The 24,643-nt window shown below is 31.1% G+C and overlaps 2 protein-coding genes across 3 annotated transcripts in view; one reads left to right on the forward strand and one right to left on the reverse strand.

The window, feature by feature from the left end:
* The window catches only part of LOC118185911 (pentatricopeptide repeat-containing protein 2, mitochondrial-like), a 62,082-nt gene extending 60,653 nt beyond the window's left edge, over positions 1-1,429 (forward strand). For both annotated transcript variants that reach the window (XM_035355876.2, XM_035355877.2), the window contains exons 9-10: positions 79-253; positions 492-1,429. In XM_035355876.2, coding sequence (XP_035211767.1) covers positions 79-253; positions 492-607 — 291 coding nt within the window. In that variant the 3' untranslated portion in view covers positions 608-1,429. The remainder of the gene's footprint in view (positions 1-78; positions 254-491) is intronic.
* Positions 1,430-11,291: 9,862 nt separating this feature from the next.
* Positions 11,292-24,250, reverse strand: LOC118185912 (putative Ras-related protein Rab-33). Its single transcript, XM_035355878.2, has 3 exons — positions 23,980-24,250; positions 16,677-16,915; positions 11,292-12,276 (listed from the first exon to the last, which is right to left on the reverse strand). The coding sequence occupies exons 1-3, from the start codon at positions 23,990-23,992 to the stop codon at positions 11,791-11,793; spliced, it is 738 nt and encodes a 245-aa protein (XP_035211769.1). The 5' UTR covers positions 23,993-24,250; the 3' UTR covers positions 11,292-11,790.
* Between the last annotated feature and the right edge of the window lie 393 nt (positions 24,251-24,643).

Consider the following 24,643-nt stretch of genomic DNA (forward strand, 5'->3'; position numbering starts at 1 on the left):
GGTCTTCTACTGTATAACTAATAAAGATACATTTCCATTTTTAAAAGTTATTTCAAATTCTGGTTTTCATTTATTTAGTTGGATGCATTGCAACAGTCAGTTGATAAATTAAATGACAAAGAGACTAGCCATATATTTGAACAACTGTGCAGATCATTAAAAGAGAGTAATTTGGTGACAAGTCAGACAATTGACGATCTTGTGTGTCTACCAATTGAACCTCGACAATTTTTAAGAGATGATGGCTTTGCTTGTAAGTAACTTTTTGAAATATTTCATTAAATGTTTCTCTAAAATTCAGATTAAGAGAATGAAAGTCAGTTTGGAATTTGTAAAACTACTAAATCAAAGATTTATAACTTATTTGCCTTATATATATAAAAGTGTTTCCACTTGAAATAATAATTAAACAGATTATCATTTATTCACTTGAAAATATTTTTAAAAACATTGAAGTTTTACTGTTATTTTTTTCTTTGCTTTCTTTTTAGTTCGACCAAGGAATCGTTTTCCAGACCAACAGTTCAGACCAAGAGAAAGTATTGAAAGAGACAGTGATTTTCCTGTAAGGCGTCGGCAGTTTGCAGGCATTTCTGATGACTACTAATTAGTATAATAATAAATGAAAAAAATAGTCTGTTCCAAGTGCATTGTAATATAACATTATTACATTAAACTAAATTTTAGATGAATCATTAAATTTGTTTCTGAATCCATGTATCATATTTCTATGAGAGAAAATAACTTTCTTGATTAGTGTATCATATTTCTATGAGAGAAAATAACTTTCTTGATTAGTAATGTTAAAATAATAAAATTTGCTGCAGTTAAATCTGTGAGGAATTTTAAATGGAGGGTAAAAATTAAGGTAAGAATTTAATATGGAATGTGATTTTCCCCGACTTCTACACACATATCAATGTGTTTTCATGTTCACAATAACACTTAATCACAGTTTGGGAAACTGAGATCCATTCATCCACCAGTGTGGTCTTCAAAGCATTTACACTTGTAGGAAGAGGATGCCTCCATTGCACTGCTTTCCCCAGCTAGTCTCATAAATTCTTTGTTGGATTAAAGTCAGAAGATTTTGCTGGCCATGGTATTCATTCAATATCTTCACTTTCAAGTAATTCATCATTAAGGTTTCTTGTTATGGATGAGTATTATCATCCTTAATAAAAAGTCCGATCCATTTGTATCTTTTGTTAGTAGTAGGAATAGTTTTTTGTAAGAGACAAAATTTCACTAGGAATGTAATTATAAAAATACTTTTGTAAAACTTTTAAAAATTGCATAAATAGTTTAGTATTAGTTTTTAATTATTATTTTACTTGAAAACTGTAAAACTGATACCATGGTTTGTGATATACAAATTGCATGTATTAAATTCAGCTGCTTAATAAATTAAAATACTTTGGAATGGAAATGATTTTAATGAGTGATGGGTACTGTAAATAGCACATATACAACTTATAACTGGAAATCTCTTCAGAGTTCTTAAACTTGAAGTGATTTTTGTATTTTTTGGGAGTGAACCCTTCATAGCGGATATTTCATTTGCCAAGAAATTATTCCTTTGGTTGAGTTTAAAATGCAATTAAATAATTAGATAATTAATTATGGCACTGCATTCAGGGCTTTTATTATAATCAGCTCTGTCTTATCCAATATTACTTATATATTTTATTTCATACTGAAAGTTATTTTGTGGAAGATTTCTAAAGATAGCTTTTGTATTGATATTATGCATAGTGAAAAACATGTATAATATAGAAAAAGCTAATATCCCTCAACCATTGGTAAGAATACTAAATTTCTTTCAGAACGAGCGTGTTACATTACCTTTTCAATTTTATTTCTATTTATCATACCCACATATTGACTCGCTCTCTAAATGTCTAAGATAACCCAAGCAGGAATATTTGTAGTCATAAAATAAAATTTCCTTGGTCAAATACATATGCACTTATTTACATTATCAAAGTTCATTATTTGAAACACATTAAGATATAATCATGGTGATGTTTGACATGAATGAATTAAAAAACAGAATTGTCAAGTACAAAAAAAATTTTACATATTATTTCTATGAGGGATATTCAGAAAGTAAGGAACGTTTTGGAATTAAAAAGAAACTAAGTACAAGAAAAAAAAAAATATTACATGCATCAGAAAGAGTGACCAAAATTCTACTTTTCTACATAGTCACCAAACAAATTGAGGCACTTATCATAGCGGTGAACAAGCTTTGAAATTCTTTCGTCATAGAATTCTGCCGCCTGCGATCTCAGCCACTCAGTGATGCGTACCTGCAGCACCTTGTCGTCGTCAAAGCGCTGTGTTGCTAGCCAGTTCTTCATTCTTTGAAACAAGTGAAAATCACTAGGTGCAAGATCGGGACTATAGGGCGAATGAGGAAAAACCTCCCATTTGAATGAATTAAGGAGTTCTTGAGTGCGGTTTGCCGTGTGAGGTCGGGCACTGTCGTGCAAAAACAAAATTTTGGATGTCAACTTTCCTCGGCGCTTGTTTTGAACTGCTCTCCTAAGGTTGTGCTATGTTCGACAGTGCCACTCAGAGTTTATTGTGGTACCACGTTTGAGAAAATCAATCAGAAGCACACCTTGCCTATCCCAAAACACAGTCGCCATAATCTTCTTTGGCATCAAGGTTTGCAAACATTTTCTTGGTCTTTTGGGGGAACTTGTGCGCCCCCACTGCATGGACTGTAATTTTGTCTCGCAATTCATGTGTCTCACCCACGTCTCGTCACCATTTACGATTCGATTCAGTAATGAATCACCATGTCTGTCATAAGCCACAGAAATGTCAAAGCTGTCCCCATTCGCTGACCTTTATGGTAGTCTGTAAGCAATTTCGTCACCCATCTTGCACAAAATTTGCAGTAGCCTAGCTTTTGTGTGACAATTTCAAACAACAAAGTCCATGAAACTTGTGGAAAACTAGACGAAAGCTCTGTTATTGTGAAACGGCACTTTTCACGAATCTTTTCATCAACTTTAGCGACCAGTTCGTCAGTCACAATGCTAGGGCGTCCACTCTTCTCTTCATCGTGAACGTTAGTTCAGCCATTTTTAAACTGAATGCACCATTTCGGGATTGAACTTTCATTCATTACGTTGTTTCCATACACTTCACACACTTGCCATAAATTTCCATAGGTTTTAGGTTTTTTGCCAATAAAAACCGTATCGCAGACTGCACCTCACAACTGGTGGGATTTTCAATTGCAGTGCACATTTTAAATTTGAATATCGAAAAATTGGGCAGCGCGGAAATGTTCCCATTGAGATGTCGAGCACACAGACACCAAAATATACGTGACTGGAGCGCGCCTAGCGCCGTCAAACGGAAACGTTTCTTACTTTCTGAATAGCCTTCATATCTTATTTTGAAAAATATTTTTGATTTGTATAAGTAAGTGACAATTAAAATGTTCACAACTCATGCAATAATACAAAATCGGGGGTTTCTAGACAAAAGCAGACACGACAAAAGCCCACTATGATAACTGCCCATGCGACAAATACCCACAGCGATGAAAGCACACATTGATTGATAAAAGCCCACATAGATATAAGCGCATGCTGATGAAATCCCACACTGATAAAAGCGCACATAATCAAAAGGGACTTATGGTTTTTTATTACTAAATGGAATAATAAATGGAGTATTCAAATCTGAATTTTAATGTCTTAGATATATGTCTGTTTGTATATTTTATAACTACTTTATTTGTTTAATTTATTAGGATGAAAGCAAACTTTCTACTCTCTGATTAAGTGATTGGCTATAACGTTTCAATGATAAATCTGAAATTGCATTTTATTATTTATTTACTTATTTAACTATGTGTACATGAAAATTAAAAATATCATTGTCTAGTTTCTCACATGCTATTTTTAAGGTAATGTGGCTTAGATTAAATATAATTATGTTTCATTATTAAAACTATTAACTTTTTAATTAAAAACACTCATGAATTTTATTTTATTTCTTTTTAATTTTTCCTTTCGTTCCTTTTTAGTTTAGGAATATTAAAACAGTTAAGCACAATGAAAACTTGGCAAAGAGATAATTTATTCTTTACTTTAGACTGAGCTTATTATCAAAGTTTAAACATATTTCTCATTGAAAGCTTTTTTGAATGTAACAATTATAATTTGGCGATTTTCTAGAGATATTTTCTTTTAGATTTCTGAATAAATTAAAACTGTCAGCTGACACCCTGTCAGAAAATGAATTCCAAATGTAACCTCTTAATATTTCAACTACAGCAATTTGGAATAGTGATTTTAATTTTATTTATTTTGTGGGAAGGGATGGAACAACTCTTAGAAGTCAACATATCTACAAATTTAAGTACAATCATCTCAAACTATAGTAATAAATATGTAGCATTTTATTAGAGATTGTGAAGATTACAAAGAACTGTGCATATAAATAACATCTAATAAAATTTTGTAACTACATAAATATTAATTTATAGAGTCATCAGATTCAAAGTTCATCGTATTTAGATTCTAAGTATACATATTATATAAATTCATTATTTAGTATTAAAGTTTCAAATTGTAATTTTTTAATAATTTGTCTTGCATTTACTGTATATTTGTTCATGACGTATGGATATCAGTTATATAATATGAAATCTTACATAACAGCTGATTGTGAAAGAAAAATTACAGTGCTCTTAGAGTTATAGTGCTTTTAAATCTTCCTATTGTAAATAGCCGTTTTCTAATTGGCATTAGATTAAATTAATTCCATTACCCTTCAGAAAATAATTATAGTGAATTATATCTATTAACAACCATATTACCTTAAAATAGGTAATCACTAAACACTGGTACTTTGGTCTGAGGTACGAGTCCCGCAAATGGGCTTGTTGTATGGAGATTTTCATGGGTTTTCCCATGTGTAACATATATATGAGCCAGTTTTTCTTAGAATGTCTTCCACAAAGGCATCCCTCTCCCTAGGCAGATAGCCCTTGAGGTTTTGCCATGCTCACATACACCAAACCAAACTCACTAATCAACTTGATGTTCAGTAACAACGGAATAAGAATAAAGGTTGAAACATATACAGTCAAAAGTTGTTAATTCAGACACCCATAATTCGGAATGATCTATAATCCGGACATCAAAACTAAAAACTTTCTGCGCATGCGCCGCGTTGACACATGCGCAGAGGCGTTCACGCGTGCGCGTAAGACCTTTTACGACTGCGCATATGAGTGTGCGCAAGTGCAGAATACGTTTTCGCGCCCGCATTTTATGTATAATGGATGTATAAGCTAAATAATTATCTATTTCAGCTAATGTTGATGATTGCGTTGTTCCTTAATTTTCAAATTGCATCCGGCTTATTATTTTTTGCAGACTGTAAGAGCAAATTTATAAAAGTAAGCTTAAACTTTCGATTATATCAAATAGAATTTCCGATATATATTTGTTAATATGTAAAGGATCTAAAGCGAAAGTATGTTTTGAAATCCGAAATCTGTTTATCAATTTCACGCTGCTCGGCGGCGGGCGCGTAATGAATTGGAAGTTGATTTCTCAGCACTATCCTTATCTTCAGCGCAGATGTTTTTATTTTATTTGGCTTATAATTCCTTACCAAATGTAGTATTTCATCTCGATATGCTTCGTCTTTGATATTATTTAAAACAAGTTCTTCGTCATTATAATTCGCTTCCGATAGCGAAGAAAAGTGACAGAGGTTATTGAAAACAAAAAAATTTCGATTGACAAATTAGTCGGTATTCTTGACACAGCAATTATAGGACTTGAACGGCGGAACTTTGTAACTGAACAAGAAATTATGTCTGTTTAATAGAATTAAAGAGAAAGTATTATCACATGAAACGAAGCAAAACTTAAACAACTTACATTGAAAGAAATGTTTAATAAAGTAAACAAATAAATATTAAGCTTTTTCTTTTTGCAAATTTTGATACCCTTTAGATCATAATTGTTCTTTATTTCATAAATTACGGTTTCATATTTTTAATTTTATAATTTCTGCATGCCATCTTACGAGATTTAAACTGATGATCTATAATCCGGAATCGCCGAAGTCCCGACGAGTCTGGATTAACGACTTTTGACTGTATATCGTTGTGGGTTTTTGTCAGTGTGGGCTTTTATCAATGTGCGCTTTCATCAGTGTGGGTATTTGTCGCATGGGCAATTATCTCAGTGGGGTCTCTTTTGTGGGCTTTTGTTGCGTGCGCTTTCGTCCAGTGGGCTTTTGTCTGGTCACCAAAATCAGGTACACTTGAAATCTGTTTAAAATGAGCCATCTCTCATGTTTTCAATTACACTTTTTTATTATAACTGTCTCTTAAATATGCTGTTGATAAAAAAAATTTACCACCTCGGGTAAAAAATACATTTTTTACTTGTGAAATATAAAAATTTCATAATCAGAAAATTTAAGGTATTAAAATCAGTAGAATCATAGGAATAACTTTATTACAAATTGTAACCAACTGTATGTATGTGTGTATATATGCAAGATAAAAAATATGAAAGCAAACTTCTAAATTTAATTCACTATAACCTCTTATTTTATTTGGAAACTTCATCGCTCTGTCCTAAAAATAAAGCTTTAGTCTAAACTGTGCCGTTTAAATTAATCATGCGATCTTACGTAACCCTTTGTGGTGCACTATATTTTAAAGTCGGAATTTCAACAAAAAAAGTTGTATGTAATCTATCTAGGCTTAAAGTATACAGGTAAAATTTTGTATAAATTGCACTTACCGTTTTAATTCTGTGGGTGTTCCATGAGGTGGAACACTGCGCCACTAGAGATTTTAAAAGTGCGACTAATCGAGCATTGCAGTGAAGCACGGAAATGAGTAGGAGATTTTTTATAGTAATGAAAAAACACTGTATTATGGCTGTATACGTGGTTTTCTGGATATACACAACATTCTTGAATAAATATAGATAAAATAAGATAAATATATGTATATACACAAGTCCTATATACAAATATATTTACAAATTTTTCGATTTCTTAGCTTAAAATTTTTGATTTCTTAGCTTTGTGAAATTGTTCAAAGTATATCGCACCTTTTTGATAGAACCACAAACCAACCTTGCAGGCCGAATAAATACTGATTCAGAAGTCAAACAACAAAAATCAGCGTTAATTTGTGAATTAACGCTGATTTTTGTTGTTTGACTTCTGAATCAACCTTGCAGGTTTTTAACACAAAACTTGTTTTGTGCAGCTTCGTGTTCCATGCAACAATATGTTTAAAATTCCAAGTAAAAACTGGAGGCTGCGTAGAGGGGCCTGGGTAAGATGGATCATCAACCTTCTCGTCAAATAAATGAATTTCATCTGACATATCACAATAGGATTACACAAGTGGTTCATGAGCATATATCTCAGTATTGCTGCTATCTGCATGCTCTTATTCAGAATAAGAGCGTAATTCATGAAGCACTTTCAGTGCTTCGGAAAGAGCACAAATTTCAAACAAATTTTTTTATATAGAAAATTACTAGAAATTAAGTGGATTTTAATAACACATCATAAATGAAAATTCTGGGTCTCCTTGTGATATGCTGCCATCGACTTTTTAAAAAGAGAAGTTTGAAGTATATTATAAAGGTATTTTTATTCATTTATGGTTGAATTTAACGGTTTCAGAAGCAATTCAAGTTGGGTGTTCCATGTAGTAGAACACTGAGCAACAAAGGGTTAATGCAGATGCCTCTTGACCAATCACCAAATTGCAAACCAAATCTTTTCGCGTGCTTCCATCTTCCATAACTACACACTTCAGCTTTGCTCTCAACTGTGCTAAGATGTAATTTCGCTGGCTTGCTTTCTATCTCAACAATATCAAAAATGTAAATCTTCTGTGGAAAGGCACAACTAGAGTGCCAAATATCAATTGCAAATAAAAATGGAATTAAAACTGTCTTGACTGTCAAGTTCTCTAGATATTACCAAGTTAGCATTATTAGCATATCAAAATAAAAATTCTTCTTCAAATCAAAAAATCACGCAATCAAAATTCTTCTTCAAATATGGAACTAAATACACATCGACACTGCTCCAGCTTTTCCCTGTGCTTTTGTTATTACACACATATATATATATACAAATTAAGCTATAGAATATTAGCTGAGATTTATAACTGAAAACATTACATCACTATTTTAAATGGAAAAAAGCTTTTCATTTAAAGTCATACATATTTCCAAGTTGTTATAATTTACTCAATGTACATTTTTAATATAGGAATCTTCATAAATTTTATATCCCAGCAATGTGAAATAATTCAGTTAAAATGAACAATAAAAATTCAACCAAATTATCACTTTTATGATTTCTGTTTGGACAATAGTTTGAAGTTAATAACTAGTTAAGGAGAATGATAAAGCCATTTTTTAAATTAAAGTTTTTTCACATTTTTGATCTAATTCTACACAGTTTCACAACGTTAAACTATCCATAAAAGGAATGTAACTAAAGATGAAATCTTACCCCCCCCCAAAAAAAAGGGTAATTAATATAAAATGTGTCAGTACTTTAAAAGATAATGAGAAAGCAAAATAATTATAAAATATCGTATTGAGCAATTCAAATTTTTAAAATAACTAAGATCTTTATAGAAATGACAATATCTATACAAAACAATAATTTGAAATTATAAAATATAGTTGAGCAATTCAAATTATTTTCCAAATAACAAAGATCTTTATAGAAATAATAGAATATCTATACAGAAAAATAAACATAAAAGCTTTTATAATAATATCGCAGTTCAAACTTAGCTTATCCTCTTATATATGAATAATAAATGTCAGCACAATAAAAATTAAAAAGTTACATAAAAATAAAGATTCTTGAAATATATTACATCGTAATCAATTGTGGAACTCTACTCTTAGATATGCACTCGGAGACAAATTTCTTGCCAGATCCACTGCGCCATATTACTATCTAAATTTTTTTGTCTACATTTCGAACTTTAAGCTTAAAATGTCTGCAAAAACCACGTTTTTAACACACAATTTACACCACAAATCTTAAACAAAAACAAAAAATTAGATTTAACACACATTTTACACCAAAAATCTTAAACAAAAAAATTTAGATAGCAAAAACGTAACGTTTTTAAACAAAAATATTCGACAAGAATCCATGTAAACAACAATCTGTTTTAACTTAATCACAGAATTGCACAATTTATGCAGTGTAGGAATTGCGCGCATCTTGCTAAAATAAACTAACATAACAACAATAAATTTCAAACAATACCATGCATACAACGTTCTGTTTTACCTTAAAAAATATCAGTGAATTGCACAATCTAGGCATTGCTCACAAATCAACAAAATAAACTAAAATAAATAGTAAACAATTAATTAAACAATAATAACGATAGCAATTCATAGAAAAAAATGAACATAACATTCTATAAAATAAGAACAAAAAATAAAATGCACTTTATCCTTCCCCATCTTCTGAGACACGGAGCATACATTCGTGAATAAAATTTCGCCAGTCACACAACGTCTGTGAACAAAAGTGCTATATCACACGTCTTTTGTGATTCAAAATTTCAAAAGTAACAATAAAAACTTCCTCCATAGTTAACTTACTACTCGAAAACCAGGATCCAAATTTTAAACTTCACTGACAGCCACATACTTTACCCGCAAACATTTGCCTGCAAATCCACACAAATAAAACCACTCCAGCAAAATAAAGTTTTCAACGTCAAGAGATTTGCCATACAAGCAACATCACGCTAAAAACCAGCACAGAGCACATATTGCCACGTTTGGCAACGCCATACATCTGAGGGCGTTATATAAGAATAGTACCCCAATTTTGTGTTAATGATCTCGAAAGGAAATCAAAGACAGCTCACTGCCAACTCAAAAATCAGTTATGGAATATTTCAGAGTACTACTTGACATTACTTACTTGAATTAATATTTTCACAAATAGGAAAATCTTGACACTAACAACGCTATCATGAAATGCAATATGATGCCAATTGTTATGCCATTTTTAAACTATAATAATATGACTTATGAAGACTGATAACTGGCAGAGAGGTCACAACATAAGAAATGCACATTTGTGGTATTGAAATAGGACTTTTGTACAAGTGCTATTGAAATAGCGAGAGTGTACATAAACATTCAGAATTTAATATTGTTGTGTTTTTCTCTGACACTAGTTGTTACGTTGTTTTCTTCCTTCACGTTCGTATGAGGTTCGTGCGGATTTGGAGTGAATGACGACAATACTTGATGAAGTATCGAAACACACTTTATTTAGCCAATATTAATCAGAACACTTTTACGGTCGTTGAAGATCTACGATAAACACGGAGGAACAATCGGCAACATAGTCTTCACATTGTCAGGCAATAACGGTGGAGACAGCTTCACTGCAATGCACTAGAGTACAGCTCGGTCATTCTCGGAACTCCATGTACTCTTCAGACTCTCCACGCTACAACTCGCGATGCACACGATGACAAGCAGAGCACAGCTCCCGACTCTTCAGTTCAGTCGTTCCAGGAGCTTAACACAGTCTCTCAACGATGCACTGATTGCGATACACTAAGAGACTCGATCGTTTTCGCACGGACCAACTAGATGAGATGCACTCTATGCGAGGCGCACACTCACTAACTGACTGCGAACCAGCAGGGTTTATATAGCTTTCGGCTTGTGTTCGAGAACATTGAGCTAAACCGGTAAGAATTCGTTCCAGAAGGTTCTCCATCCTCACCAAATTTGGCAACCCTGCCTTGCTTTGCCAATTTATGGCAACCAAAAAACTGCTTTGCGGGGAAGCTATGTTACCGCGCCTGTACATTTCGTAACAATATTCTTGATTTGTGTAAATGAATATTCAGCATTCATCTATCAATTATTTTTCAGATAACAAAAGTTTGTATTAATAGGGTGCTTCCCCCCTTTTAAAACCTTAAAGTAATGCTAATTTTCTTTTTTTACTGTATTTTTCTTTATTAAAATAATTCTTTCCTCTCAAGAACATTAATTAGAATGAATAGAAAAATGATGTAAAATTACTTCTGAATTATAAAAATTTTGCACGTCAAAAGAAGAAATGTTACGGAAATGAAAATTTCATGTAATTCTACAAAATTTTATCCCAAAAATATTGAGTTTATAAATAGAATTTATATAGCAAGTAAGTTAATCGTGCTTAAGAAAGTAGGATAATTAGCAGAATAAATAAGGCAAAAATATTCTTATAACTGTAATAGATTTATTGATATTAATAGTTAAATTAATAATATATAACACTTGAAATGTGCTAAAATCTCATTTGTATATGAGTGTACACTTATTAAATAACAAAAATACTTAAAATTGACATCTTTAGACTCACAAAATATAACAGATTTTAAAAATCATCAATGTGGAAAATATAATATACATTTTTCTCAGAGTTCTTTTTCTCATGAACTATTTCAGTATTTTAATACATTCACTGACTAAACATATGCCCCATGCATAGCAGTATGTGTTTATACAAAGAAGCTGCAAGTAAATTCCATTGAGAAAACTAATTAAGCTAGGTAAAGGTATGAAATTTACAAAAACGTTTTCAGCTGCAATCAAATCTGTATTTCTTTCTTCCAAAAACCAAAACTGTTATGCTGGAAATAAAATGCCAAATAGCATTACAACAATTTTTCTTTGCAACAAACAATAGGAATTAAATAACACATGGCAATAAAAGTTAGCAACAGTTAAACCAGCTATCCTGTTGCTGTTGCCCATTGTTTTCTGTACCAATTCGAATGATAGTTCGGGAACTGCTGAGACTACTACTGCTTCGGGGTAACGTAACAGGCATCATTGGTCTTTGACTTTTTAATTTATGAGCAAGAGTCATAAAAATAGCTTCTACATGATCTGCTTCACTATCATCCATTGCAGATGTTTCAAAAAGAGGCATGTCATGACTGTCTGCGAACTTCTGTGCCATGTTTGTGCTCACTGCAATTTGTCCTTTGCAATCACATTTGTTACCTACTAAAATCCTTGGAATGTCAGCAGAAGAACCTTGATACTGATGCAGTTCTGCTATCCAGTGAGATAGGTTTTGAAAAGATGGCATTTTTGTAACATCGTACACAAAAACCACAGCATGAACATTTCGATAGTAGTGAGGAATCATGCTCTTTCGAAAACGTTCCTGCCCTGCAGTGTCCCATAGTTGTAACTAGGAAGAAAAAATATTAAATTTGCAGGAAACATTTTATATATGATAAAGATTAGCAAAATGAAAAAGATTTCTTTTTAAGATGATCTTCATAAAATTTCACGAATAATGACATAATGTACAGTAAAAAATATAATAAAATCACATTTTAAAAATATATTTCTTATTAAAAAATTAAAATAAAGTAAAAAATTAGACTTAGCATTTGAACCACAAAAACGAACTTTAAATGCAAATCACTTTTTTTTGTCCTGGTCGATTCATTTTTAATTTCTATGCAACTTAACACTGGTTTTTAAATAATTTTTTTGGGGTACTTTCTGATTACACACATTCCAGTCTCAACATTAGGTAGAACTGCCACGTTTTTTTGGCATATTTGTTAGTATTTAAGTCACAATCTCTAATCCATACATATTAGACATGTCTTTGACCCTCTGAGCGGCATGACCAGCTTTATTCGGTCATGAGATTTTTTGTCACTTGATACATAATAGCTTATAACTTAACATATTTTGCTTCCTTACTTTCTGTAATAATAATATATATGTGATCTTAATGAATGTAAGTTTATGAAAATAGAGGCTAAAATACGTAAATATATGAATTTAACTAATAAGAAATGCTGCATAAATACGGGTCTTCATGACAGATTCCAAAACCCATGCTACTCTGAGGGTTAAGTATCACATGGATTTACACATTTTATCTCCAACCAGTATTTACTGCCAGTAAAAATGCAAATATCGGCCATATAGATCTTTTTTCAGAAAATTTGTTTCTTTGAAAAGTCACTGTTCTGTTATAATTTACAAATTTAATTACAGTCAAAAGTCTTTAATCCGGACTCGTCGGGACTTCGGATTATAGATCATCAGTTTAAATCTGGTAAGATGGCATGCAGAAGTTATAAAATTAAAAATATGAAACCATAATTTATGAAATAAAGAGCAATTATGATCTAAAGGGTATCAAAATTTACAAAAAAAGCTTAATATTTATTTGTTTATTAAACATTTCTTTCAACGTGCGCATGCGTAAGGCATACATTACGCATAGTCAAAATTAGAAAATTGCAACCAGAAAACTATTTGATGTGTACTTGTGATATTTATAATGACGAGGAATTTGATTTAAAGCATATCAAAGACGGAATACCTCGAGATGAAATACTACATTTAGTAAAAAATTATAAGCTGAATAAAATAAAAACATCTGCCCTGAAGATAAGGATAGTGCTGACAGATCAACTTCCAGTTCATTGCGTGCCGCAACGTCCCCGCCCCTCCCCGCAGAGCAGCGTGAAATTGACAAACAGATTTCGGAATGGTTAAAGAAACAAAGGATATGCCTTTATCCCTTTTTTACAGCAATTTTACTTTCTGTTTGTTGGACATCGAAACATACTTTCGCTTTGTAGATCCTTTACATATTAGTAAATATATATCGGAAATTCTATTTGACATAATCGAAAGTTCAAGCTTACTTTTATAAAACTGCCCTAACAGTCTGCAAAAAATAATAAGCCAGATCCAATTCGAAGATTAAGGAACAACGCAATCTGCAACATTAACTGAAATAGATAATTAGATAATTTTAGCTTAGCCTATACCGTCCGTCATACATTAAACGTGCATGCATAAACGTATCATGCGCATGCGTAAAAGCCTATGTGCATGCATGAATGCATTATACGTTGACGCATGCGCAGAAAGTTTGTAGCTTTGAGGTCCGGATTATAGATCATTCGGGATTATGGATGTCCGGATTAACGACTTTTGACTGTATTAAGTAACTGTGTAGTATAAAGACAGCTACAAAATTTTTCACTAACTCACACAAAACTGCAAATGAGTTGGCAATTTTTTGTGAAGGCACAAATAATCATAAAGTACAATTTTTGAAAAGCTGAATCAAGCTATGTCATATTCACTCTCATTGGGAACAAAATTAAATTCATTATTTTAGAAAACACATTGTTTCAATTAACATTAATAATAAATTTAATTTATTCCTTTTCAGAAAGAAATACAGGTACTTTGGCATCATTGCTATGACCTAGGTGAAATTTGGCGATTTTCTGGAAAAAAAAAAAGAAACGGCAATTTCAAATAGGAGAAAGTTATTTATTTCATATCATACATATTATTAGGTACATATTTTACTTTCAGTTCGATATTTATCCTGGAAAACAATTTATAAATGCAATTTATTCTACTTAAAAATGGTAGGTTAGAATGACTGAAGGGTAATTCTTGTATTATCGCAAAATTGTTGTTTCATTTATGGTAACCTGAGTAGTTGAATGTTCCACAAATATGCTTTTACCTATAACTGGGTGCTCCTTTGACATTTTAAGTGAAAATGTATCAATGTGTACGTGGGCAAAATCAAGGGAGTGTACAATGACCCTTCTTAATAAAATTATTGAAAACATCGCAGATGGTAGCACAATTTATTTTGACAGTTAGAAAGGTTACCAAACAAATAGAATAGAAAAAGAATTCCTACATGCTACAGTTAATCATAAATATAATTTTATTGATACTGATACAGTTCATATACAAACAGTTGACAACATGTGTGGCAGTGCTAAATAGAGGGACAAAAGACATAGGGGGACAGCGAGACATCATTTGGAATCTTCTTTAGCAGAGTTCATATGGCAACAGCATCATATCAAAGAAAATAGAAACTGTTTCGAATATATGTTAAACTCTATATCGGCCCATTTTGCACCGAAATCCGATTGACTACTTTGATTTTAAATAAAGTGTTTTAATTTATGAGTTGTTGCAAAAATTTTAGGTGTAGATTGGCGGCACTTAAAAACCACCAAATCTGCAGCTGCGGTGGCATTAATACGCAAGTATCAATAAAAGCAATTAAAAAATATAATTCTTATTTTTAACTACTATTAGATCCCTAAGTATGAAATCATGTAGTGCAATAATGAATAACCAAATGAAGTACTAAAATTGAAATACATATAAATGAAAGTGTCAAAGGTACTTTCTGACTATCTGCACCCCTCCCTTCCCTAAATATACACACTGAAAAGTCGCAAGGCAAAGCAGTATGCTGCCAAAATATTATGTGACAAATCCATAGTGTAACTAAAGAGTATTTACATGACAAAACAGGTATGCATGTAGCATGTCCGTTTGACCAGTGCACAAAGCGAAAGTTGTAAAGAATAGTCTGCTTTGAATAGTCTTCTCTTTGTTTTTAAACAAAAACAGATTGCTGTGTACATAGTGAGAACAACCGTGCAAACAAAAAGAAGAATTTCTTGAAAAAGATAAGCGTTTTATTATTGATATTTGTTGCTTTTTAAATTTTATTGATTGATTGCTCTGGAATGGAATTCTCAAACTGCCATTATGAAATTAACAGTTGCTGTTCACACATCAGCTTGGAAAAACATTAATTGCCAATTCAAACAATTATGTAATTTTTTGGTGAAGGATGCAGATAATTAGTTTTCAAAATATTATGTAAATATATAGTTCAAAACAAACTAAATTTTAATTGAACAGAATAAAAATAAATTATAAAAATTTGTACATAAAATTACTTTTAGTACATAAATGATAATTTTTCATCCTTTATATTATCTCATTATATAATAAATACATCATTTATCCAACCAATAGATCAAGGCGTCATTATGACATATAGGGCCTGTATTTGCAAAACCATTAAAGTCATGACAGAAGAATATGCACATGTTATTTAAAATTGAGAAGAAGCATAGTATGAACTGATGGCAAACGGTATGGAAATATATCATTGTACAAATAGTTAATTGGTTTTTGAACTCATTATGTTGAAGTCGCAAAATAACATGAGGAAGTTGGACAGCAATTTGGTTTTAGCCAAGTGCATCAAACTGAATATAGGTAACAAAGACTGCGTTAGCATGAGAATTAGCAGCTGAATAACTATCACAACAATTGGAATGCTTGAAACATTCCCACAATATGGAAGTTGATCCCAATATTAAATTTAATCTTAAATTTCACCAAATAATAACCAATGTAATTGTAATACAGCAAAAAATGTATGAAAAAAAAAAGGCCAGTAAATTTAAAAAAAAAAAAAAGGTGCTGATACCAATACTGCACTTTTGAGAAAACAAAAAATTAATTACAAAAAACAGGCAGTTTTAAAATAATTTCTTATAAAACATTTTAATATATTATTCAGTTTTTATTTATTGAAAAATAATTAGGAAAAAAATTTACCAATTACCATTTTTTTGTACACATTTAATTCCACAATTAGTCCAGGATACTCACAGAAACGATTAAACGATTACCAGACTATTTGAGCATTGCCAATTATCCATATTAAGCAAGCCAGTACATACACACATATATAGATGCATAACAGATTACCTTTATAGGTTCATTGTCAACTATAACTTGTCTTTCTCGAAAATCAACCCCAATAGTTGCTTCGGTTCGTGCTGGAAATTTCCCTCCACAAAATCGGAAAGTGAGACATGTTTTCCCAACATTTGAATCACCAATGACAATTATTTTAAATATTCTTTTTTGTTTCTCATATGAAACAGAATGTCCATCAAGAATATTTGTGGATGATAATGGACTGGCCATTTGATAAATGACTTTCCCTTAAATAAAAAAAAAGTGTTTTATATTAATGCAGCATATTTATCATGACAACAGAAATGTAATTAAATAATAAACAAAATATATAATAAAATAAAAAATAACAAAAAATTAATTTTTCTAATTTGAAAAGTCTCTTTTTATTCACTTCAGTAAATCTGTTAAGAATCTACAAGCATCTTTAAAAGTTAATTAGCTAATTGATTGGAATCTTGGGTACTTTTATTTATTGGCAAATTTCGCCAAGCAGACTTTAATGGCGGCAATATATACATAACAAATGTTAGTTCTCAAGAATTTTTTATTTTGAAGGCATAAACATTTTAATATCGTTTAAAATTTTGTATAAAGCCAATAAATAAAGACAATAAATTTGTAAAAAGACAATTTGATAATTTACTATGCTTTTATGGTTCAACATCCTGATTCGCCGGTTCATATCACGTGACTCCAAGTGATCTCATCTCACGTAAACTACGCTACAAAAATCTATTTCTCTCAGTAATTATCTACATTAATTTCAAGTTAAATCTTAATTTGGAATACAAGTTTAAATGAGAGAATTATTTCAATTCGTATGAATAGCTTACTCAGAAATTATATAAAACCACAGTGCTTTACTTCGCTAGTGCATTCTCATTAGAATTGACGAATTTAACTCTTGACTTTGCCTTTTCTATATTTTCGCCTTCGAGTGAACAGTGTGATTGCATCCTAATTGACTTAATTACCGCAAATGGCCTTAAGGCATAAAATTGAACCACCTGGTAAAAATTCCATGCAATTGTATGCCAGTATTGAAAGCAGCAATCAATGTGATAAGAAATAGCTGAGACTTGTTTTGAAAATGAGGCGTAAAAGGTTATCAGCGAGGATATTTTGTTTGGCATCAGTTGTACCATTATTGGTGACTTTTATCACCTGCGCCAGCAAATGGAAAAGTACCGAATCTTGTTATGATATTACAGCTAAAGTTAGACGTTCAATACAAAAAAATCAGTATAATCACAAAATCCTGAGCATATAGATTTGATGCTAAAGTTTATGTTTGGAGCTAAGTGATGCTCTATTAACAGAAAGGTACCAATTTTTAAAAATATTTTTAACTATTTGAAACATCAATGCCATATTTTTTTACTGTTGTCAATGGGAAACAGCTTAACACCAAACAATGACAGCACAAAATCTGGTACTTGTATATTATTTCAACCACCTTGGCCCAGTTCGGCAAATTTTCCGGAAGAAGCACAACAATTACATTTATTGCAAACAAATTATATATTGCACACATACTTATTATTAGGTATGTATTGTAAGTCTAAACTATATATTTTTAGGTAGATAAATAGTTGATTTTGGTAGATATTGTGGTAAAAATATATTTACGGGTACCCCTTGGTGAAAAGTGGCATTACATGGATACCAAGTTTGTGCAATTCCCCCGACTCATTATTTCGGCTTGTGTAGCGGCGGCTTTATAAGCCAATATTATAATTGGCTTTATAATATTGCCGCTTTATTGGCTTTATGTAGCGGCAATTTTGCTACATAAAGCCAAAATAACAAGACAAAGAATTGCACAAACTCGTTATTCATGTATACATTGACCTATTTTCACTTCAAAATATATCAGAGAATTGCACAAACTTGGCATTGCACACTTCCTCGACTTTATCCATGTACACATTGACCTATTTTCACTTAGAAATACATCAGAGAATTGCACAAACTAGGCACTGTGCACTCCTTTGGCTTTGTCCATCTACATATCGAACTATATTCGCTTAAAAAGTCAAAGGAGCAGGCAACAAAAAATATATATAATCTCAATAAACTACATTTTAAATCAAACAATGAAATAACATAAAAAAAAAAAGAAAGAAATTCCATCTTTGCACTACACAAAGGAAATAACCACTTACCTTATTTATGAATTAACATTTCTTCAGTCAAACAAAATTCCTTAACAGCATCCAAAAACTTCCTAAAATTATCTGAACTAGAATCTGTATACTGGCATGGCCACATAAATTCACAAAATAAGAGTAAAAAATATCCTTCGTAGTGCCGTTCGACCATATACATTTCCTTCCTACATACAGGACACTTAATAATGAGCTCTTCAAAGTAAACCTTCATTTACACACCAGTCAAGTAATGCTCTTTTTCCTTTTCTTTCTAAATCATACAGACACTTCAAATTAATCTTAGCACATTCAGTAATTTTACCATCTAAACCACAAAACAAGCAATATAATTCCTAACCAACACACACCACAAACCCTTACGAATTTACCGCAATCATGCAACTTATTACATCATAATAGGGTTTCCATAACATTGAACTACTCAGGCTACCATAAATGCAACAACAACTTGGCGATTAATGCAACAACAAGCTATAATACAAAGGGTACTCTTCTCTCTACTCTAACTGATATTGTAGTTAGTGGGTAAATGTGGTGCCCAAATAAGAGATCTTTTCAAAAGCAGATGTTTGGACTGGGCATCCTCAAGTGCTTAATAGTTTGCTAGTTTCATTTCTATTACAGCTACAAGGAAAATGAGATATTCAAACGACAGATCTGTTCAAAAGCAGATGTATGCGCATCCTTCTTTGTTTCTATAGGCAATCAATAAACCTAGTTATAAACAGATTTTTGCATTTGTTGTGGTCGAAATTTTGTAGCAGCTGCTTTGAGAATGAACTTGAAGCATTAATCCTTTAGGGATTTTGAAATAAAAATTACATATTCCTTCAGAAACATTTTGCCTCTCTTTCTTCTATTATAGGAAAATCCTACAAGCGTAAATTTTAAATTCGAGTATAAGACAAAAAATAATCATAATTTTTTCATAAAAGAAGCTGAAACTTGGAATGCAATAAAAAGAACTTGTACAAAAATGGCGACTTGGAAAATGGAAACTGAATCTGCGCATCATTGCCTGAATATTGTTATGTACATGGTTACCAGAGTTTGGTGTATTCTGAAGCTTCACGGTTAATCTTCGGATTATGGTAACTTGGTGATTTTTTGGCGAAAATTTGATGAGCAACTCTGCTACAGCAACCTGCTAGTTTTTTTTTTTTTTGGACGCCATTTTGTTTTCAAGAAGTTTTTTTTTTTTTTAACTCAACATTTTTTTCCAACAATCTGCTAGCCGAATTACGCTTATGCTACAATTTTTATGGAACAAAAGTGCTTAATCATGACGAATATTAGGTGCGAAATTGGGAGAAAGTGCAGAATCACCCACTGCTTGCCGCGTTTTTAAGAACTGCACATACACGGTATCATCCATGTACACAACGACCTATTTTCACTTAAAAAACATCCCAGAATTGCACACAAATGGCATTGCACACACTCTTGACTTCATCCATGTACACTGCTAAAGTCTTAGCTAATAACCTTTATCACCTTACCAAAATGTCGCCAAACTACCTGTTACCATATTCCAAAGATTAGCCGCTTTGGCGATTCCTACTAAGGTGGTTGTGATAATACTTAAGTACCCAAAATCTAACTAGACAGCAATTCTTATGATAAATATAGCTTCATGAAAAGAATTACTATTTCAATAAATTCAAATAAATGAAAGAAAAAGATACAAAATTGATTTTACCAAATGAGAGAAAAAAAGAAATACAAAATTGATTTTACCAGATTAATTTTAGATTACACAAGAAGCACAAAGCTGCCAATTTCATATTGTTAAAAACTTTTGTGTGTTGCAGTGCTCATGCAGTCAACACCACATGAATTCAATTAGGTAGCAATTTGTAGCATTACTTTTAAATAGGTCTTTTACTTCAAGGCTTTTCAGACCCTCTGCCATGTTTGATCATAAGGGTCGTCATCACCACACAACACTTATTTTGTTCACCTTATTTAAGACTGCAGTCCAAGTCAGTCCTCATTCATGTAATTTTCACACAGTGTAACAAGCTAAACGATTAGGGACTAGATCATCTCCTACACCTGTTGTTACCAGGCTTACAAGGCAAGTCAGGAACACTAGGAATAGTGGCAGGCAGAGTGTTACTGACATTTTTTCTCCCTTTTACACTGCATTACAATTGTACAACAGATTCTTTCTTCTTGGTTATTTTCATGTCATTGCAGAGCTATTCTGCCTTGTAAGAAATAATCTAAATAAGTAACAAGGCTTGCATTCCCCACTTTCAATAATAGTAAAATTTACAGCATTTATATCACATAATTGCTTTTAATTATTAAAATCAGACATTTTGTGTAGCATGGGATTATAAAATTCACAGCTTTCCAGAAATAAGATTTAATATACCTCACAAAATCATTTTTTACTATATTTGTTTGTGCTTATTTCCTGTTTTTATGTTAATATTTTTTACTTTGATAAAGAAGTAACAAAAATATTTATTCTTCAAAATTACATGGTTTAAAAATTTGAATATTAATAACAATATTAATAATCCAAAAATATTCAAAGTTTGTTCCGCATTTATTTCAAATGAAAAGTCTTCATGTATTTCGAGTGGCAACAAAATGATGCTTAAGAATCCAAAAGAAAATTATGCTGCCAACAATTTGTTCTCACAAAAAGAAGTTTCTTTAAAAATTCACCAAATCAAGACTTCTAAAGTTAACACTGAAAATATTTTTTAATTCTAGCTATAATTTAAAATGGCATTCTACATTTAATTTAAATTCCAATTATTTTGATTGTTCTATATATGAAATGTAGCTGAGAATTTAAATAGAGATTTATTATTGTTTTCAAATATCCATTTCAAAGCATTACATTAACAAATTATGCATTTTAAATACAGTACCGACCAATTATAAAAATGATTTCTGTTTTAAGTATATTTGAGTTTCTTAAATAACTGAGTTTAACAAACAGCAATTTGAATATTACAAATTACATTATCAGCTTTGCAAGGTAGTAACTAATAATTTATATTATAATTAATATCTAATCTATTAATTAAAAATTAAATTTGCAAAATTTATTTTTTATTTTATAAAAATATTTTAGACATTTGTAAAGAATTTCTATACCAGTTTTTCAAGAGAGAAGAGAATCTGTATTCCATATTGTTCCATCAAGTCTTTTAATTGTGTTTTCAAATTTTAAAAAGAGTTGGTAGCTTTTCTGATCTCCCTTTCAATTCAAGAGATTTCTTAAAGTTTGCTGGGCTTTTCTCGATTCAGTCGAGGTCAGCATGTAGTCACATTCTTCTGTATCACTTTCAATTTCTGCAGCACTTTTAATACTTTAAGATCATAGTCAGTGTTTTCGCATGCTGTCTCAATATTATCAATTGCAAAGTATTCTAAAAACAAATCTTAATAATTTGCCTCAACGATATCCAAAATATTGAAAATCGTTTGCAATTGTCCTTTGGTTTCTTCGAAATAAAAACCATATTTTCTAGTGCAATTTCTAACTGTGTTTTGGGAACTGCTTTCCATACATTGACTTTAATACAGTGGCTCACAAAAGTGTTCGTACGCTTGAGAGTTTCAGTGAAATATTACTTTATTCATTAATAAAAATTAATACTTTAAAATGAAAAATTTTTTAATAATATCTATAAATTTCTCTTAGCAAAACTACGTTAATTATTTTCAGAACATACTATTTTTTTTTAAATCAACAATAAAAAAAAGTTACAGAAAAGTTACACCACAAAAGTCTTCGTACCCTTTAAAGAAATCTGCACATATTAGTAAATATTGTAGCATTTCTGTCAATTACTATTTTGCAGTATATCCTGCAATATTTATGACACCTTTCGAAAGTGTGGGTAAAGAGTTCACAAGCTTTTTGTAATGTCTGCATCAATGTTCCTTCATTCCATCATTACTGTGTTTAATTTGTTTTTTGTTTTAATGTTGCATCTTCATACTCTAATTTCTAATACACTCCAGATATGTTCTGTTGGTTTTTAATATGGTGCCTGAGATGGTGTTTTCAGAAACTGTGGACAATTATAGACACTCAAAAGGCGGTGTGCTCAGAATCGCTGTCCTGATAAAAAAATAAACTTATTTCCGGTATTCAAATTCTGAGCGGATTATTTTAAATTATCTTTTAAAATATTTAAATAAAGAGCATGGTTCATTGTGCCATCAATAAATACTTAAGTAATGCTCTTTAGAATAGACCAGTTTCATGTGACTTGCATTCTTTTAAAAGCCTGGGTAAAAATATAATATTTTAATCTACCTTATACTTGTAAAATTTTTCTGGGAAGCAAAGCTTTTAAATATAATCATTACTACTGCTGCTTTAACAGTTGCTCCTGTTTTAACAAAACACAACAAAGAAAAAAAAAAAAAAAAAGAAAGAAAAAAAAGTGAGAGAGAGAGAAATAAAGAAAATAATAACAGTTAATAAATAATCAAGCTATAAAATACAAAAACACAAGTATTAAGAAAGTATGGCTCTGATTAGATATAATTTATTTGTCATTAGAATGGCTAACTACATGATTAGGCTAACTAAATGATTAAATACAATATTTTATTACAGTATAGAAAGAAATATTAATGATTACCTATTTGTTTACTGGCATACTAGTATAATGAATGCAGACCTAAATTTAAATTACTCAACTAAATGTAACTAGTTGAGTGATTTTAGTAAATTAATGGTAGTTATTTAGTTCATATACAAGATAATTACATATGTAGTTTATTTAATATTTAAAAAATATAATTACTATACAGTATGATAATGAAAATCCTCCATTTCATTTTGCAATATCATTTATTAAAATATCCCATTACAAGACATTACCAAATTTTGGAATAAAATAGCAAAGAGAGGAGGTGCTCTTTTCGAGTAAATACAGTGTTTTTGTAATACTGTACTGTGTCAAATTTGTAATTCAGTGCTCGAGTTCTTTAGATATGGAAGAGCAAACTGAAAGCATACGTGCATTTTCCTTTCAAATATCTGAATAATCTCAAAGAAAGCTCCCTATCCATGCAAACTGCAGGAAAATAAAATCATAAATCATATAAGCAATCTCATTAAATACTCTTGAATGTCATACAAACAAAAATTAACTTACCAATATTAATCATATAGGAAAACGTACTCTACACTTTCAGTTGCATTTAAAATAATTTAAGACTAAATAAGCTGTATTATTAATGAATGCGCATTAATTAATAGGTGCGCTTATTGACACACACGATGTTTAACTTAAATAGCTGCTGATGACAAACAGATGTAGGGGAACTGTGATAGACTAGCGTCTACATCCCAAAACGGCAGCCAATGAGAGAGGCGATTCTATTATTTTCATCGGGGAGTAGGGGAGTTAGAATGGTTTTCTGAGGAATGCAACGGCAGTGGGCTATATGTTCGCTTACATTTGGAAGTTCAAAAAATTGCTAAGGTGGATTGCTCTAGTTTCTACGGTTACTTACAGGGAAATATTAGGCAGTTTTTTCGGTTTCTTGACAGAGGGCAAATAGACAATTTACCTTTATAATCTGCGTTTATCTATTTAAACTTCAGAAGATTTAAGATGAAGCGAATATATTTAACACAATGGAACACAATCTTAAGACTTGTAAATCTTTTAAAAGACAACAGCAAATTTTTAAACATTACCATTACTGTAAAAAATATCTTCTCTTCTAATTATAATAAATAATGAGATAACGCATGAATGAATTGTCAATTATATGATAACTATGCATTTATAAAAAGTTTTTAATAATGAACTA

Source organism: Stegodyphus dumicola, chromosome 6 (genome assembly GCF_044657685.1).
Source record: "Stegodyphus dumicola isolate Sdum_Otavi_A_Nest chromosome 6, ASM4465768v1".
NCBI classification, from domain to species: domain Eukaryota; kingdom Metazoa; phylum Arthropoda; class Arachnida; order Araneae; family Eresidae; genus Stegodyphus; species Stegodyphus dumicola.

Bases quoted from the DNA above. Each gene is read 5' to 3' on its own strand.
- LOC118185912 (XM_035355878.2), bottom strand. The intron at 12,277-16,676 runs GTAATCTGTTAT...TTTTCTTCCTAG, and splicing joins TTGACAATGAACCTATAAAG to TTACAACTATGGGACACTGC.